Source organism: Odocoileus virginianus, unplaced genomic scaffold, assembly GCF_023699985.2.
Source record: "Odocoileus virginianus isolate 20LAN1187 ecotype Illinois unplaced genomic scaffold, Ovbor_1.2 Unplaced_Scaffold_2, whole genome shotgun sequence".
Lineage (NCBI taxonomy): Eukaryota > Metazoa > Chordata > Mammalia > Artiodactyla > Cervidae > Odocoileus > Odocoileus virginianus.
This window is the reverse complement of record NW_027224264.1, coordinates 5537501-5556179: the sequence shown is the minus strand read 5'-3', so window position 1 is coordinate 5556179 and position 18679 is coordinate 5537501. Positions and strand designations below refer to the sequence as shown.

General features: G+C 50.0%; 1 protein-coding gene and 1 non-coding gene across 3 annotated transcripts in view; one reads left to right on the top strand and one right to left on the bottom strand.

The window, feature by feature from the left end:
* AIFM1 (apoptosis inducing factor mitochondria associated 1) overlaps positions 1-7665 on the top strand; it is a 28766-nt gene extending 21101 nt beyond the window's left edge. For both annotated transcript variants that reach the window (XM_020889702.2, XM_020889701.2), the window contains exons 10-16: positions 396-503; positions 834-922; positions 1379-1519; positions 3131-3273; positions 4723-4847; positions 6843-7039; positions 7395-7665. In XM_020889702.2, the coding sequence (XP_020745361.1) occupies positions 396-503; positions 834-922; positions 1379-1519; positions 3131-3273; positions 4723-4847; positions 6843-7039; positions 7395-7466 (875 nt within the window). In that variant the 3' untranslated portion in view covers positions 7467-7665. The remainder of the gene's footprint in view (positions 1-395; positions 504-833; positions 923-1378; positions 1520-3130; positions 3274-4722; positions 4848-6842; positions 7040-7394) is intronic.
* On the bottom strand, positions 6291-6362 carry TRNAE-CUC (transfer RNA glutamic acid (anticodon CUC)). The gene has a single exon. It is a non-coding gene; the product is annotated as a tRNA-Glu (tRNA).
* Positions 7666-18679: the final 11014 nt, after the last annotated feature.

The window sequence follows — 18679 nt, the reverse complement described above, 5'->3', positions numbered from 1 at the left end:
CTGACACATGATGGTTCACAGCTTGACTGATCTGTGAGTTCCAGTTCAGATGTTTCACGGCAATCATTTTTTTTCTTAGCGTGATTTTTCAGCTGTGTGAAATCATAGCATCTTCTCAGGAGGGTGCATACTATTCAGAGCTTGGAAAGCACTGTGTAAGCCTAGGTGTAGGTGCACTGAGTTCACTGTATGTCCCTGAATCCAGGGACAGGTTCTGGCACCTGTTGTGTTTGCCGTGTGAGTGGCCTTGTGCCCCAGTGGCCCAGAAATGTGTGCTCCGGCCCAGGTCACGGCCTTGCCCTGTGTGCAGTGGATGGCTACCGCTGGTCCCTTTACTTCTCTTCCTGGGATTGGCCTTTGCCTCCTACTTTACCTATTCTGTTTCTTCTTCCCAGCTCGAACCTCAGGCACAGAAGTGATTCAGCTTTTCCCTGAGAAAGGAAATATGGGGAAGGTCCTCCCCGAATACCTCAGCAACTGGACCATGGAAAAAGTTCAACGAGGTAGAGACACTCTTTCCATATGCTCCCACTCTTGTCTAGAGTTAGTTAGAACTGGCAGAGTTTGCTTCTTTGGGAACCCCCTGTACATAAGCCTTACCAGCTGCCAGGTGAGAAGTGTCCACCATTCTGTCAGCTGGCTTCATGTAGGTGTTATGAATCTGATGCAGCAGATTCCTGGAAGAGCCGGAAATGAACTGTGGGTGTGGGTGCCGGTGGCTCTTTAAGGCCGCCTGTGTGCTGACAAGTCCTGATTTTGTGGGGGATGCCTCTCGTTTGTTGTGAAGGTGGTGGGCACACAGGCTCAGCCTCAGGTCTCATTTGCCTTCACAGAGGGGGTTAAGGTGCTGCCCAGTGCTATTGTGCAATCAGTTGGAGTCAGCGGTGGCAGGTTACTCATCAAGCTGAAAGATGGCCGGAAGGTAAGGAGGGGAAGACAGGCTGCCAGACCTTCCAACCCTGCCCTGCCCTGCCCTGCCCTGTTTCCTCATTCTTATTCCTTCATTTGATACCCATAGATTAGTTGTCTTGGCAGTCGCCATTAACTTGTCATAATTTTCTGAATGAACTGTCCTCTACTAAAATAAGAATGATGGGAGCCGGCGTAGACACCCGGGAACCATTTCCCATAGCCCCTTCCTGTGTGTATCACACATTTTTGAGACCTTCTAGGGTGGCAGATTTCTGTTCAGATGGAAGGGGGTATGTACGTGTGCAGGGGTGACACTTTATGAAATTTAACTTAGAACCTTTTTATCAGAGTTAAAATCAGTGATTTTTTGGTAAAGCCCCAACTTTTAATGACGTGATGTACAGTTGCTCCAACCGTAGGTATACGAGGAAACTGTGATCATTGACTGAATTCTTTCTGTCCTCAGGTAGAAACTGACCACATAGTGGCAGCCGTGGGCCTGGAGCCCAATGTTGAGTTGGCCAAGACTGGTGGATTAGAGATAGACTCTGATTTTGGTGGCTTCCGGGTAAACGCAGAGCTCCAGGCCCGCTCTAACATCTGGGTGGTAAGTGTGCGGTGATGACTGGACCAGACGCAGTGCGTTGGCTCGGGCCTGGGCGCAGGTCTGCCCGGTGTTGCTCAGAGATTCAGCAGCAGCTTTCTAAAATAGGGTCTCTGTGTTTGGAAGCTGAGGGTAGACAGCAGAAGCTTGTGAACTGTTCGGTTTACAGGATCAGGTCTGGCCTCACGCCACAAGCTTCTGGAAAAGGAAGTGAATGGCGCACATGGCCACAGAAGTAGGCCTCTCCCGGTTCCGCTGTTGGCAGCAGCCATCAGCATCCCCTTGACGGGCGTGTGTGCAGCTTTCAGACTGATCTGCTGTTCCTTTTGCCTGAACACGAGTCCAGTTTTGTAGCATTCTCTGGAAAGGAAAATTACTCCATTTTCATTTTCCTTGAGTACTATTTTTAGGTGTTTTTAAAAATCTGTTACAACACAAACAAGACTATAGTATGTAGGAACATGAGGTAATTTCCCTATTGTTAGATCATAACAAGTGTATTGTGTTTGATTATGGACTCTGCAACCAAGGACGTAGGAACTTTGAAGGGTGTTTTTCCCTTAAAGCTTTTTTTTTAAAGATACAATGTACTGGATTTTTCACAATTGTTATGAAAGCAATACATGCTCTGTGTGGAAAACGCAGCCCAAAAGGAGAAAGGGAGTCCTTTGCAGCAACCACGAATATTTGGGTTTATTTCCTTCCCTTCATTTCCTAGCACATAGGTGTTTTTCTTTGTTGTAGACAGTCATGGCAAGCATGCTATATATAAACCTTTGTATTCTTTTCTCCTTCACTTAACATTGGATGTAAGTTTTTTCCACATTGCTTCCAATTCTGTGAACAGTGTAATGACTGTATAATACTCCATTTGGTGGATCTCAGAGTTTATCTCGCCACTGCTCATGTGTTGGATTTTTAGGTTGCTTTGGGGGTGTCTGAATAGCCACAAAGATGAACAAAGAGTGAGAGCTAACATGCCACCACATCCTCCGTGAAGCTGGCCTTGTTCACCTCCAGCCAGGGGGGTCTCTCTCTGTTTGAAACACTGAACTCACTCACTGCATTCCTCTTGTGTGGCACACCATCGTGTGCAACAGTGCCATACCTTCCTCAGCGTTTGTGCACTCCTCGTGGGCAGGGTCTGTGTCAGGCATGTCTCTGCAGCTCAGACAGTATGGTGCTCTGTACAGAGTAAATACTCCGGAAGTACTTGCTGAATGAATGAATGAATATTGAATGACCAAAAAAGAAATCTCACCTTGGAAAAGATTTCTAGGTAAGAGGCAGTCACATCTAAAAACTGGTTTCCACACAGGAAAAAATATTCTGCAAATCCTGGTTATTAAATACCCTGTTTCTGCTAAAGGGCAGAACAAGAAGAAATAAGTGCAAGCTGGAGCATGCAGGACTGAGGTTAGCTTTGGAGAAGCATCTGATGTATTTTTAAAAATGGAAGTGTACCTGTTTTGATACTGTAGGTATGATTCCGACCTGTGGATGGAAAATGTTAGTTAACGTCACAAGCATTTTTTTGAACCCCCAAAGTTTATTTTCTGTCCTTAACTTGCTTTTTTAAAATCATGTGCTCATGTAACATATTTGTCTCCAAAGGCAGGAGATGCCGCATGTTTCTACGATATAAAGTTGGGTAGGAGGCGGGTAGAGCACCATGATCATGCTGTTGTGAGCGGAAGATTGGCTGGAGAGAATATGACTGGAGCTGCTAAACCGTACTGGCATCAGTCAATGTTCTGGTAATAGTTTTGTGCCTTGAGGACTCAATCGGTTAGAACACAGAATTAATGGAGCCAGAGTCATGTGGTTTGGTTTCCTGGTGGGCCAGTTAGCTTCATACAGAGGGTAAAAAAATTACATCTCATGTCTGTGCATTCTATCCCTGAGCCATCTTCTGGTAAAAGGGTTCCATTCGACCTAAGTTTGAACAGGTGAATGAATGGAGATGGCACTAGAACTTTTGCTAAAATAGCTCAGAGTTGGAGCTACAGTATGTAGGACAGAAGTGTGCTCTTAGATACAGACAGAAGTATATTTTCTTTGTTCTTTGCTGCTGACTCTCAGGAGCCCAACCTACTGCCAAAGACAGCCCACTCATATAACCCTTGAAATAAGCAATTAAGAGTCAGACAAATATAGGCAGCTTTCTGGATAGTGAAAAGTTAGCAATGGATATTCTTGAGTGCTGGAGCTGGCCCTGTTTGGCCCACACTCATCTTAATTTGAGAGATGGGATACATAAAAAAAAATTCAAGGTTTCAGAAACCTCTAAGCCGTTCCTGTTGAGAAAATTCTCAGCTGATGGGAGTACATTTCAGGATGATCACACACAGTTTCATGAGTGGGCAGCAAAACAAATAATAGATGGATCTCAGGGTCAACATGTGTAAGATAATACACTTAGGAAAAGAATAGCTCTACAATTATCAGTTTCCAGGAACAGAATCCAAGAAGTCATTGTAGACTGTTCCCTGAAGACACCAGTCCAAAGAGCTTCTGTGGCCAAGAAGATAACAAAATATAGGGCCCCAGAAACAAAACAGCTCAAGTCGCTGAGATGATTACAAAACCATGGCGTGCCTCTGCCACCAATATTCTGTGAACTTCCTAGCATGATGATGATAGGAAAAGCTTCCAAGAAGAACAAAGAAAATAAAATGACCAAGTGAGCCAAGGTGCCTCTGTAGAAAAGCATTTCAGCTTTGAGAAAATGAAAGCTAAGAGGAAATAATACAATACAAAGTAAGGTAAGGAAGTTTATCAGTTAATAAAACCACAAAATATTTCACATTCTGAGTTCCAAAATATGGAGCACTCTTTAAAGTTTCAAAAAGGCAGCTTTGAAAAGAGGTAAAGGGAAGTAGTGAATAGTAAATGTGGGGATGCCGTCCCACCCCAGATGTGGTGTATGGTATAAACACATGATAAAATTTTAAAACATATAGATCGCAGTGTGGATCTGCGATATGCATAGTGGCTTGTTAAGGAAAAATTAAAACTGTTTGGGATAATCGTGCTTTCCCACAGTTGTCCCCAGATGCCCTAGCAGGCGAGAGATCACTTTGGGATTTCTCTTGCCACCAGGTTCTTTGGTTGGCACGAAAGCACGGTTGTTGTCTTAGAGAAAACATTCTGCCACATCATTCTTGACAGTCCTCTGACAGAACACCTTCTCTCTCCTTCCCCAGGAGTGATTTGGGCCCCGATGTTGGCTATGAAGCGATTGGTCTGGTGGACAGTAGCTTGTCCACAGTCGGTGTTTTTGCAAAAGCAACTGCAGAGGACAACCCCAAATCTGCCACAGAGCAGTCAGGTAAGGAAGCCCAGCCTCTTCTCATGAAGAGTATTGAGAAGCCGTGGTCCAAATCCTCCCGAACAAGGGCTTTCTCTATTGGCCAGGGGTAACTGTCTGAAAGCCACTCTTCATGGTGTGTTTTAAAATACACCAGACCCGAAGTCCTTACTCTTTAGTGGTCTGAGAGAGCTGGTGAAATCAGGTATCCTGGTCAGAGCATAGATGGATACAGTGGGTGTTATCCTAGACTCTGGACGGTAGGTAACTCAATTACTCTGGAAGTCTAGTTTTTCTGGGTGGACTAGGAAGACTGGTGTGATGAAGAAAACTTGTACTTTTTCAATGCCCCCCCCCTTTTTTGCTTCCTGCTGATCCCAAGCACTAGGCCTAAGAACCTTAGTGTGGGACAGTGTACCTTGGACAGAGAAGAACTGGGCTGAGTACTTCTTCCATACTCAGTTGCTCATTCATGTCTGATTCTTCACGACCCCATGGACTGTAGCCCACCAGGCTCCTGGGATTTCCCAGGCAAGAATATTAGAGTGGGTTGCCATGCCCTCCTCCAGGGGATCTTCCTGACCCAGGGATTGAACCCATATCTCCTGTATGGGCAGACAGATTCTTAGGGCCACCTGGGAAGCCCAGGTAGTTCTTGAACTGCCTCTAGTTCCAGTTGTCAGATCTGAACACCAGGTTTTCTTTAGACAGGAGGCAAAGAACATCTCTCTTGAAATGAATGTCTCTCCCACACACATCTCTTTCATTAACTCTCAGGCCTCTTCTCTCTCCCTTCGTGACCTTGGCTGAAGTTATTTAACCTCTGTGTCCTCCTATTAGAGGCATTTTAAGGACAAATTGCTCTTTAAGAAGGAGAAAGCAAGACATTATATGGATATGAGGGTCTTGTTCATGTATAATCTAAGTGGATTATGTTATTACTCCTTAATTTGGACCTCTCCTGGGAAGTGGATCCTTGGAGGAGGACCCAGGGACTTATAAACTCCAGGTCACTGCTCTGTCCACTGGGCAGTATTACCTGAAGCCTGGTTCTCAGAAGACAAAAGTACCCTCTCCCCAGGCTGCTGCCACCACCCCACCCAGGAGGAAACACTTGCACTATGGTTTTTCCATTTGGAAGTGCCTTCTGCTTTGGCCAGAGTGTCTCTAGTGGTGCTAAGAGAACTTTCTGCCATAGTGGCAGTGTTCTGTCTCTGTCCGAAACATTAACCACTCACCACATAGGGCTCTTCAGCACTTGAAATGTGGTTAGTGCAAACGTGCTACATCGCTTCAGTCATATCCTAGGAATTTCCCAGGCAAGAATACTGGAATGGATTGCCATTTCCTCCTCCAGGGGATCTTCCCGACCCAGGGATCAAACCCACATCTCTTATGTCTCTCCTGCACTGGCAGGTGGGTTCTTTACCACTAGCGCCACCTGGGAAGCTCAAGAAGAAAGGCTTCCCTGACCGGGAATCGAACCCGGGCCGCGGCGGTGAGAGCGCCGAATCCTAACCACTAGACCACCAGGGAGCGTCGGGTTTCACAAATGAACTGGTTTGGCAAATGAGGAACTGGATTTTACATTTTTTGTCCAATTTTAGCGAAAATTAAACTTCAATTGTGAATCAATTATAATTAGGATAACTATATGTGACTAGTGGCTATTGTACTGACCGAAGCTCTAGAATGTTTCTCAGAGGACAAGAACAAGTCTTCTGTAATTTGAAAAAGATACCAGGAAGTATCCATAGAGTCAATTTAAAATGAGATAGGAAGTTTGGGGTCAGACTGACCCAGTGCCCAGCAGCTGGCAAGGAAGAGCTTTTGTTGGCTCTATCAATGGAGAGGGGCTGGAGAAGACCAGTGTTTACTGAGGCGGCATAGAAAACAAATCTAGAAGCAGCCTGAAGCAGGTGTTGAAAGATACTTGCCTTCTAGAATTTCCAAGCGCATAATAAGTGACTTCGTTTTATTTTGACTTTGCTTGTTTGTTTGGGGGGTTGGCCACAGGCACTGGTATCCGATCAGAGAGCGAGACAGAGTCTGAGGCCTCGGACATCCCTGTTCCTCCCAGCAACCCTGCAGTCCCCCAGGTCCCCACCCAAGGGGAGGACTACGGCAAAGGTGTCATCTTCTACCTCAGGGACAAAGTGGTGGTGGGGATCGTACTGTGGAACATCTTCAACCGGATGCCAATAGCACGGAAGGTAGGTGCCGGCGGAGCTCTGAGAGGAAGATGGGGGTGTGGGTGGAAGGCGCTCCTGTGAGTTCGTCAGGTGCCCTGCCATGTACTATCCTCCCAGGTCAGACTGGGCCTGAGCAGAACAAGGTGTCGCCTTGGCTCAGGAATGTTTCTTTCTTTCTTTCTTTTTTTTTTTTTTTTTTAAGGAATGTTTCTTTTTCACTTGGGACACGGTTGGGTGGCCTGAGCATTGGCACATGCTCACTTGGGCTTTGCAGAAAGCCATCCCCACAATTCCCTCCTGGTGTGGAGTGGGGGCTGGCCTGGCCCTCACACACACACACACAGTGAGTTAGACTCCTTATTCCCCTGTCCCTCAGATTATCAAGGACGGTGAGCAACATGAAGATCTCAATGAAGTAGCCAAGCTCTTCAACATTCATGAAGACTGAAGCCCTCGCCCTGGGTAGCAGGCAGGCCCTTGGCTGTCCCTGAGAACAACTTAGATGAGTAAAGGAGCATTTTTTTTATTCAGCAGACTTCCTCTGAATGTATGGGTATGAATGATCAAGTCCTTTGTGAATATTTCAACCATGTAGGCAAATTCTTACTGTTCACATCATTAAATAAACCTGATTCTTCTAAATTAAATTCTCTTCTCTTTGAAAGGGAGCGAGTGGGTGAATGGAGGAAAGCTGTGTGAATGAGAGAGCAGACCAGTCGGAGCCATTCCCAAATAGACCATCTTCCTCGGCCTCCTACTCCCTGCTTCACACTCTCAGCTTCTTTCAGTTTCCTGAACTTCTCCCTCGCCTTCCCGCCTCTCTGTACAGAACTGCTGTGGCCTCTGCCCGCAGAACTTGACCCCTGTCCCCTCCTCTGGGGAAAATCACCGTCTCTGAAAACTTTCCTGATCCTCCCAAACCTGTTCCTTGCCTACATGTCCCCCTGCTGCTCTGCAGCTTCCTGGAAGCCAGAACTCTGGCTTTCCTGTCTTCTCACAGTTCTCTCTCCAGAGCTGGGCACAGGGTCTGGCTCATAGTAGGTGCTTAGTGAAACATTTAATGAGCACACACATAAACATGTGGACTCCACTCTGCTTTACCTGGGACACCTCCCCTGTGTACCCCCTAGCCCAGAACTGAATTGGTTGTGGGAGGGGAGGGCAGAAAAGACATTTACTGCAAACGGAAACAGAGGTTTGGAGACTGGTGCTTCAGGGCTAAGCCTGGAGTCTGACTCATGGAGGGATCTTGGTCTCATCAACTCCTCCACTCACTGTCCCCCAAACTAGAAATTGCCCTCCCCATCCCCTTTTATCTCAAATAGGCTTATAGGCATGCCTCATCTTATAGATGATTTCCTGGGAAGAGAAGTCAGAGTTTCATAAATCAACTCATCTTTTACATTTCAAATTACTTAACTTTTAAAAATCAAATATTAATTTCTATCAAGAGGAAAGTTTTACTACTTTCAAGAGTCCTATTGGGAATCTCTTTCTAAAGAGAGAATAATTATCAGGCTGGATTTTGTTATCAATATTGGGTTTGTTTAAAGGGTGTTAAGCAGCTACAATAAATCCCTTCTAGACACTAGAATGGGACACATGTCCACTTTAAGAATTAGCTGCACTAGAACAGCTTCTTACCATATATATACATGTTTAGTGAAATATGATCTGAGGCATGACATATCTACATCCATAGGTAGAAAACTCATCTAGTATTCTGTGAAACGGGACTTATTATATAGTAATTGCTGCTTACAGAGATGGTACCAAGACACTGTAAGATCCTGAAGCATTTCACAAATCACTTTTTAAAAAGATCAAACTGTGATTTGCCTTGTTTCGCTGTTAGGTGCAGTTTAGTCTAATTCTTTGACAGTTGTCATCCTTGCATGGAATGTCATAATAATTCAGTTAACTAAAATGAAAGGATCTGTTCTTCTATTCAGTGTTCATTGAGTACCTAGTAGGAGCCCTGTAGATGGCAGAATAGGAAGATGGAGAAAACATGGCTACTTCTCTTAAGGAGCTGCTGGTGGCAGTGAGGAAAGCAGACACATGAACCCAGAAGCATAACATGGTCAGTTATGTCCACAGGAAGATACAAAAAGCCCTGTAGACATGCCAAGAATGGAGATCAGCCAGAGCACCCATCCTTTATCAATCGCTGCTGCTGAATCACTTCCTAAAGCATCACTTGGTCCACGTCCCCCCACCCTACAGCTTGTGGGTCAACATATACTGACACCCTGTCATTAGTCACATCAAGTCCTGACCTCGGCCCCCTCTGCCCTGGGGACCACCTTTGCACATGCATGCACACACACACATAAACATCTGGTTTATCTCCACTTTTAAACTTTTGTTTGTGCTCTTCACATTTGAAACACCGCCCCTGTTCCCTTCTACGTATCTAAATCCTGCTTATCTTTCAAGGCCCGGATGAAATCCCACCATGGTGACGTCCCAGCTGGACTAGTGCCCACATGTGATTTCATCTCTGAACTTCAGTTGCACTTACTGCCTTTGAACTTGATTGTGCTTTAAGTAGTCTCGTTATTGGTGTTCATTCCCTAAATTGGCTGTAAGCTCTCCCAGAGCAGAGACTTTCTCCTCAGGATGGGGACAATGTTCCCTATGCCCCCCCAAACCCTGGCAAAGTGCTGACCAAGTCCTTGGTTGCTGGATGATGCTAGATAACGGGGCTTATTGTAAAAATGAGCCTCTTCCTTGGGGCCTCAGTTCTCTGTAATCCAGGTTATCAGACCGTTACTTCACCCGCCGCCACTTATCCCAGGATGTGTGTCATCTGTCTGGGTCCCCAAGGATCAAAAGGAACAAATCCAAGGACCAATTTCTGACTCCAGACGAGGTTTGGCCCTCGATAGCTGGCCTGTGATTAGCTGGGCCACAGCACAGCGCAGTACAGGGCTGGTCACACCCTGTGAAGTTGGGGCTCTGCCAAAATATCAAGCTTTTGGGGCTCACCCACTTGACCTCAGCCTCGCTTCTCTTTGCCATTTTACAAATGATACCTGGTGTACCTTGGCCCCACTTCAGGATGGTGCTGACGTTTGCCCGGCCACCTGTAGGACATACATGGTGAGAGATGTCCTCGTACTTGAGCTGGAAAGTCGGACCTGAGGGGAGGGAGTGTGTTTGATTGGAAAGGGGTCATAGTAAGCCTCGTAGTGGAGGATGAGGTCAACATGTGGGACTTTCTTCTTGTTGTTCTAATCAACAGGGCCTGTTTTGGAGACAAGAGGCTTAGGGCAGAAAGGGATGGGGGTGGGGAACCCACAGTGATCTAGCACAGGCTGCTTCCTTGAAGGAAAACCAGCAGCTCCTCTAGAGACCCGTTTAGACAAAGGAACTCTCCCCTCCCTTCCACCACTGCCCCTTCCCGTTCCCGCTCCTCGCTCCTCACTCCTCACAAGTTTGGCTGCCACAATATCCCCTCTGCCCTTGCCTGACTCCACCTGAAGCCTCGCACCCTTGCTGTCCAAGAGACTGCTGGGGCTCCATCCCAGTGCCCTGTGCTCTGGGCAAAGGGAAAGTCCTGCTGGCCCCAGAGGTGAAGTAAGACTGCCTCTGGCCTCTTTCCCATCTTATCAGGGAATTTCTGGCGGGCACGGACACATGTAAACAAAACCACACACAGAGACACACAGCCCAGGCCAGTGATGACGTTCCCCTGCCTGGCTGGTTCTACAAATGGGTGTGACTGGGTCAGAGTACAGGGAGGGTCTGAATATTTAAATACTGGACAGCCAATTCCTGGTTGGAAAACAGGGATCATCTCAAAATGAACATTTTGAGAAAGAGAAACGCAGCCCCCTGACACCTGGAAGCTGGCCTGGGACTGTCAGCAAGGCCTTGGTGTCACTAAAAACTCCCCACTGGGCCTGGGTGTGCTGTTGAATGTAAACAGGTTCATGGGACATTAGCAGCATACGAGGCCACTCTGACCATGGTGGATGGAGCCAAAAACAAGCCTACTCCAGAATCACGTGTGAACAGGGGCAAAAAAGAAAAAAAAAAGCCAAACACTGCCCAAACCACAGAAATGAGCAAACACCACCCTCCATCCTGGCTAATCTAAGTGACTACTGCTTCCTTACCAATTACAGATTGAGCCGCACTCCAGTCTGCCCTCCTATTGGATATGATTTATTCAGTAAGACACTTCCTGACAGCATCCAATTCAGAGTAAAGCCTGGCTTCCTTAACCCTCCCCCAAATCACCCAGCCTGGCCTGAATTCTATAAGTCCTTCTCAGCACCCTCTTCCTGAGACACCCCACGGTTCCCCAGGGCGCACATCCTCTCTGCAGCCTTTGGCTGGTAGGTGTTGACAATTTGGTGGTAGCCAAAATACCTTCAGGAGGCCCACTGTGAGTTTTGCCTAGTCTCATACTTTCCTGAAGATCTTTCCTGGTCCTGGTGGAGTATCCAAGGTCTGTGTCAGTTGGAGAAGCCCAGGAGTCACATCTGGTGTGTGGACAGAGGTGCCTGGCTCCCGGGCAGTTTCCCGCCTGTGCTCTTGTGGCGTTTGCAGGGCAACACAGAAATGCTTCTGAAGGAGCACCCAGTGCGGGTGTTGAATTTATGAATACATACATACATGTGTAAATGGATTTATTGGTCAGCTAGCAAACATACGGCATAACTTACTGCATGCCGTGGGACAACAAGCCCCAGAGATAAGACGATGAGTAACATACAGTCCCTGCCCTCAGTGGCTTTATAACCTAATGGCAGACAGACAGGTTATCGGGAACCATCAGTGCAACAGAGGTGCTGGGAGTATGATGTGTGAGTTCACATCAGATCTTCATCGCTCCTCGGATTACCGTTCTGCTTCCATCTAGTCCAAGCTTTTCCTCCACTGACCAAATCATGGTTCTTCCTCCGTTCTCGTACCTTCTCTCATCTCTAGGAACAGGACATGAGTCTGTCTACTTAAACTCTTGGCAGCCTCTTCTATAAAATGAAGGGAAACAGATCACTCCTCCACCCTCAGCTCTGACCTCCTGTGTATGGAAAAGTCTCTCAGATGCTCACCCAGGACTTCCTTCAGTTCTCCACAGACTCACTTGCCTTTCATCTCTAGGGTCTACAGCAGATGCTAATGGGACCCCAAACCCTTGGCAAATGTTTCCCCACATTGCTTCTGCTATCCCTTTGACTCAACAGATTGTTTTTGTGGTTGTTTTAGTTTAAGGCTTATGACTTAGCAAGTTACATGTAATTGACATATAGCAAGTTACACCTAGACTTAGGCCCCTAGAAATTGCTCCTTGCTGGATTTGCTCTCCATGGAGAGTTTGACAGCCTTAAAACTGCTTCATGAAAGGTGGCATCCTTTAGCCCCTAAAAAAGGCTGGCTTCAAGCCCAAAATTGCCCCCAGAAGGCTTTATGGTGAGACTGTTCTCAGCCATGATCCTAGCACTATGTTCCTACCCAACCATTCAGTGGCTCCCAATCCCCAACAAACACACCCTGCAGAGCTGGCGGGTGAAGAGCTACCTTAACCAAGCAGCTTTCAACTTGAGGCTGAGATAATGAATGCAGAAAACCCCCTTCATACCACATAAACCTCAAGTCTCGAGACTAGTTTGCAGGCCCCCTTTGCTCCTTAGTACATTGCCATTTCCACATCAGCCATGGCCTTGGCAGAGCCCTGCCCCAAAATGCAGTGACAAGTGGGCCAGGAAGCTTGCAATCTTCACCACCCGATCCTTACTGTAGAGACAAAAGGAACTGCATACAAGGTAAGAAAGAAAATCAGCACTGTGATTTGCTGGACAGGAAAGGATGCTTAGGGCTTCCCAGGTGGTGCTAGTAGTAAAGAACCCGCCTGCCAATGCAGGAGACTTAAGAGATGCAGGTTCAATCCCTGGGTTGGGAAGATCCCCTGGAGGAGGGCACGGAAACCCACTCCAGTGTTCTTGCCTGGAGAATCCCATGGACAGAGGAGCCTGGGGGCCTATAGTCTCCTAGGGTCGCAAAGAGTCGGGTGTAACTGAGGCAACTTAGCAAGTACCTACATACACATGCAAATAACGCTTAAGGATCTCTGTCCCTCCAGAGGGAAAGGGGAGCTTTAGGTGTTTCAGAGCAGGCTGCAGAACCCTGCCAACTTGAAGCCTTCCCTGGCCCAGGCCTGAGGTCCTCTGCCACCTTTGCTGAAACTAATTTCCGGTCTCCCACTCCAGTGGGAGTCCTCAAACTAGTGGCACGGTGCAGGGGCAAAGACTGGTGGTGGAAACAGAGAATCCTTGGCCTCAGTCACCCCTAACTCAGCCTGGCCTGCGCCAGTACCAAGTCATAGGAGGAAGGCCACAGCGACCTCTCAGGCATTTGATCAGCTTAACGGACGAAGGAAACTGGCAGGCTACAGTCCATGGGGCCATAAAGAGTGGGATACGACTGAGCGACTTCACTTATGCCGGGTCGAGGGCAGCTCAAGAGTCAGAGCGCTCCGCGTTTGTCCCCTTGGTGGCGCCAGCCCTTGTGCTGGCTGTTCACGGGAACAGGAGGTTCCAGAGATTTCGGCTTCCAAGCGAACTCCCCAGCCTGTCCTGAAGCCCCGAGGCCTCCTTGGTGAGGTGGATAATTGCAAAAGGATACCCGGATGGGAGTTTGCCACAGTTGCAAAAGCGCACTTCCCTCCGGGGCAGCCCCCGTGCGCCCCAGAAGAGCGGGGTGGGCAGGGGCCGAGCGCAGAGATCTTAACGCGGACTCCCGCCCGCCCTTCCTCTCCCAGCTACCCCGACAGGCCCTTCCCTGGGAGTCCGGAGCCGCCCCTGCTCGCCCGACGGGGCGCAAGGAAGGGAGGGAGGTGCGGGAAAGAAGGGATGGCGGGGAAGTTTCAAGGGGTGTGCCGGGGACGGGGGAGGATTCTCATGAGTCAGCGGATCGCGCTCGGCGTGACTTCACTGCTTCGCGAGAAGAGGCGCCTGGGGGCAGAAGGCCGCAGGAGTGGAAGGTCCGAGCGCCGGGCGGGGCGCGGGACGGGACTAGGCGCTGGCTAGGCCGTTCGAGGCCGGGCGGCGCCAGGAGGCAGTGGGCAAGCGGGGAGCGCTCGGGGCCGCGGAGCCGACCTCTCCCCTCTCCTCCTCCGCCCGCTCGGCCTCCGGTTCCCGCCTCGGCCCGAGGCGTGGCGCGCGTTCCGCCTGCAGGTGGCGCTGCAAAGGCGCCCTGGGCGCACTGCTGGGGTCGGGGTGGAGAGCTCGGGCCCCCGCGGGGAGCCCAGGGTTGCGGGGCGAGGGGAAGGCTGCAGGGGCTGCCACGACCCCACTGTCCCTCGGGCCCAGCGCTCCCACCCGAGCGGCGGCAGAGTCCGGAGAGCCGACCAGCAGCGCTAGCGTCCAGGCGTGGGGCTGCCTGGTGCGCGTTTCAGGGTCCCTCGGGCCACCTCCTGGGCCCTGTAAAGCTTGGGGAGACTCGCCTCCAGCCAAGAGACCGCGGTTTAGGGGCAGCGTTTGCTCTCCAGGGACGGCGCTCTTGACCTGCGGGCAGTAGAATGGAAACTTTGAGTCGCGTCTCGGGCGTTAGGAGTGGGTTTCCCTGAACAGCCTTTCTCCAGCCTGACTCCCATGAGACCAAGGATGCGTCTTCTGCAGGACAGGCTGTGGCCGGGGTTGGGGAGCAGTCTGAGACCAGGGCTCGTGCTGGAGGAGGGACGCGGTCTCGGCCTTGGGCTGGATGGAGGGCGACGGTTAGGGATTCCGTGCTTGTCAATCCGGAATTCAGCAGCTATGTAAGAAAAAAGGCCAAGAGGCCCATCTGGAGCTCAGACGTGCAACCTAGGCCTCGGTTGATAGAGCTTTGTGCCCTACTTCTGTGCAGGCCCTGAGCTCTAGAAGTTAAGATGCCGCTGACCTTCTCGTGTTGGTTCATGGTTATGTGGTGGCTGGTTAGTTAGCATATTGAGAGTATCAGGGCACAAAAATAACCTGTGGCCAGACACCTTTAAGCTGAAAAAAAAAAAAGCTGTTGGGGGCGCAAGTCTCACCCTTTCCAGAGGCTCCAGTGGCTGACTTTTCCCATGTTACAACTTTACATATAAATGCCTTTACATATAAATGCGTGCTTAGAGTATGTCTCCCTTATAGATACAAAGATGTAACACTGTACCCTGCACTAGGGTTGGGTGGTCTTGTCCTCTATCAGTACAGCTCCCCTGCTTTCAGGATGTCCAAAACCATCTGAGAAAGTTATCTAAGGATTTTCCATAAAGAAAAGGAAAGGGAGGGAAAAAAGAAAAAACCCCAAAGGATCCGAAACGTTCCCAGGTTTCACTGTGTGCCAGGAGAAATACCGTCTGTCTCCCGCCCAGACCTCAGAGCCCGGGCCTCCTTCCTACAGGGCGGTGCCCAGCTATTCCTGGAAACCCCCTCCTTTCTACCAACCCCCTCCCCAAGGTGTCTCCTCCCAGAGCACGACCTAGGAAAATGATCGTATTGTCCAAGCTTGATGTCCCCTGTCCCTCTGTTTGACCTGCTGCAGTCCTCAGCCTGCCCCCTCCCTTGATGCCCGCATGCTGGCTTCTCCTCCCTGAGCTAGTGGGGCCTCTCCCTCCAGCCTGGCCGTGGGCCCCACTAGGTGACTGGGAGAGGATCTGATATACTAATTTGTGTTAATATGATAATGGGTACTAATGGAGTCACGTGCTAACCACGGCCTCAAGCCCTGGCCGGGGCTGCAGGAATAGGGATTCCAGGCTGACTAATCTCCACGGCTGGCTGGAGAAGGGGAAGCGTGGGACCCGGGACCATCCCAGGGTGCTGCCGCTTCGAGCTGCTGCCTCGGTTTCAGTTTCATCCTTGGCTGACACTTTCCTCCGACGAGAGGAATTGCTTTGGTTTCCCTCCAACCCCTCTCCCCTCCGCGCCTCCTCCCCTTCCCTTCGACTGCTAGCTTCCCTCAGCCAGCCCTTCGCTCCGTGAGGGGAGAGATGGGAAGATAATTTGGCAGCGATGAAGAAAAAATGTACACGTGGACACCCTCAGATGCACAGGCTCACACACCACACTGCCTTGCAGACACACACATGCATACTCCCTCCACAAACACACACGCGTTCGCGAGGGGACTTGACACACCCAAGAGTCGAGCGCGGGTGTATGTACATGTGTGCGTGCGCACACACGCACACCAGCCCCAGTTACACCCGCACTCTGAGGGACACATGGATTCACACACAGGCAGGCAAGGCCCTCCAGAGACCCATCCCACATACAGACCCACACGCACACTCACACACTCTCACACAGAAACCAGCAGCAGCAGCCCAGTTGGATGGCTTCCTCAAAAGAGGGCTGGAAAGTTTGTTTGCTGCCAGCGAAGGGGCCTAGACATTCCGTGAAATGACTCATACTGCACCTTTATAGACATTAAATGTATTTTTCTGAATTCAACAACAACAACAACAACAACAACTACCCTCGCCCCCTGTCCTGGGGGCAGGGTGGGTAAATTGAGGAGTGCTTGCAGGCCTCACGGGCCTCCGTCTAGCGTCCAGCGTGTGGTTCAGGCTTGTCCTCGCCTCCATATGGGATGGGGCGACCTTGAAAGGGCAGAATCCTCTCCATCCTCTTACAAGCCTCAGCCCAGAACCGCCCCTTGGCAGGATGTGCAGTAGGTGACATTGGGAGCTAAACCCCCCTCATAGCCTCTCCCCATCACTCCCCTGCCTGCCCAGTTCCGAGGACCTGGAGTCAGCCCCAGTGTCCCCACTTGGTGCTCCAGAACAAGGCTTTCCTTTTCTCTCCCCTGCATTCAAGCACCCCTGCCCTGTGCTCTCCAGTGTCGGTCATTACTGCCTTCTCCCTGCACAACTCCAGGGGGCGCCATTTGCCATATATAATACCAGCACCCCATGTAATGTGACTGGGGCTCCCTCCTCTCTCCTGAGCCTCCTCTCCATCTGAGGAGGGAATGCCCAGCTCTGTGGCTGCTTGTGACCCTCTGTTCCCCCAACACCCCACACACTCAAGGGCCACAGAAATCACTTGGTGCTCTCTCCAGTAAGGCCTCCACAGGCTGGCGTCCATCTGCCTCTCTGTCTCACTCCCCGGTCCCTAACAACAGCTTTGGGTCAAGGCCTCCCTAGGCCCACTGGTGTTTCCTGCAGCATGGAGGGGTGGCACCTTCAGAGTGTAACTTGGAATCCCCTCAGGGCTGTGGGCACAGCCAGGTGGCCCACCACACAAGATGGGTGCTGGGGCAGCAGATGTCAGGGGTTGAGGGGTTAACTCTGGTTCCACTGGACGATTGCCAAAAAATTCTGGATACTGTGCTGCTTCTGATAGGTGCCCCAGAGCAGTCGCCTGTTCTCGGCTTTTCTCCAAGGGACTTTTCCAGGCTGAGCCTAGGCCCCAAGATAGGGGCTAGGGACCAGTGGGATTAGAGACTCCAGAGGCCTTGCCCTCAGTTACTGAACTCTGTCTGAAGCCAGTTCTTCCTTGTTTTTTTGCAAATGAACCAACAGGATTGGGTCCCTCTCCCTCCACCCACCCTCCAGAAGCACAGAATCTGTTTTCCCCAATACTAGGCCGGCTCCCCTTGCTATGTGAGCAGTGGGGACAGCGCCTCCCAGCAGCCCCTGGGCCCCGAGCGGACACACAGAACACTTGCTCAGAGCCCGCGGCACCTCCTATATGGGGCTGTCATCTTCCTCCAGGCAGGCGCCTGAGCTGCTGTCTGGCCTAAGAAGTGAAACCCAGCACTCCTCTGAAATGTTGTAGGGGCTCTCGGGATGCCAGGGCCTGTCCCAGTAAAGGTCTGGAGGGGAAAGGTAAAGTTCTCCATTTTAATGAGAGCAAGGGTTGGGGAGGGGTAGGATTGAGAGAGGCTTTCCCAGAGCCCCAGCCAAGGAAGGTGGCTGGCCAGAACATGATCTGTGAAGTTGCTCCCAACTATATCCTCCCACCTGCATGCCTGTGCTTTGGCCTAGGCCCCTCAGCCCAGTTGCCGACAAGGAGCACTTTGGTATAACCTATCCCAAGGAATTCTTCTCTTTTGCAGCTACTCAACAATCTTTTGAGAACAAAAACTCCTTATGAGGCCCAACCACAATCTGTCCGTCATTTAAATCTATCTAAGGCCTCATCAGGTCAATCCAATAGAGGTGAATCTGAAGTTACTGAACAGAGGAAAGACTGCTGGCTATAGAGAAAGGATTAGAGGGGACATCTCAGCTTTACAGGGGAGAGGACTCCTCTTAAACCATAACTTCTAAAAATAAGTAAATAAATAAACCATAACTTCTCTCCTGCCTTTTGAATATGGTTCACATTCTGAAAGTCTGATGGACAGGCGACCTTCCTAGCATGTGTCTGTGATGGAAAGTAAGGGCCATGGCCACGGAGGCTGCGCACTGTGGTATTTCGTTCTGGCCACAGGTTTGAATAGAAGTTATTGAGGCTAACGGATTAAGGGAAGCGGGGTGCGGGGGTGGAGGGGGGGAACTAGCAGGCCACCTTGTCCCCAGAGCACCTGGGGTGATTTGCAGGAGAACACAGGCCATCACGCCCTGCTTAAAAGAGGCGACATAGAGGGGCTGAGAAAGTGGCCAAGGCAGAAAGGCAAGTGGAGCGCAGAAGCAGGGAGGTGGCCCTACACAGGTTCTGGGCAGCCAGGTGGTCCCAC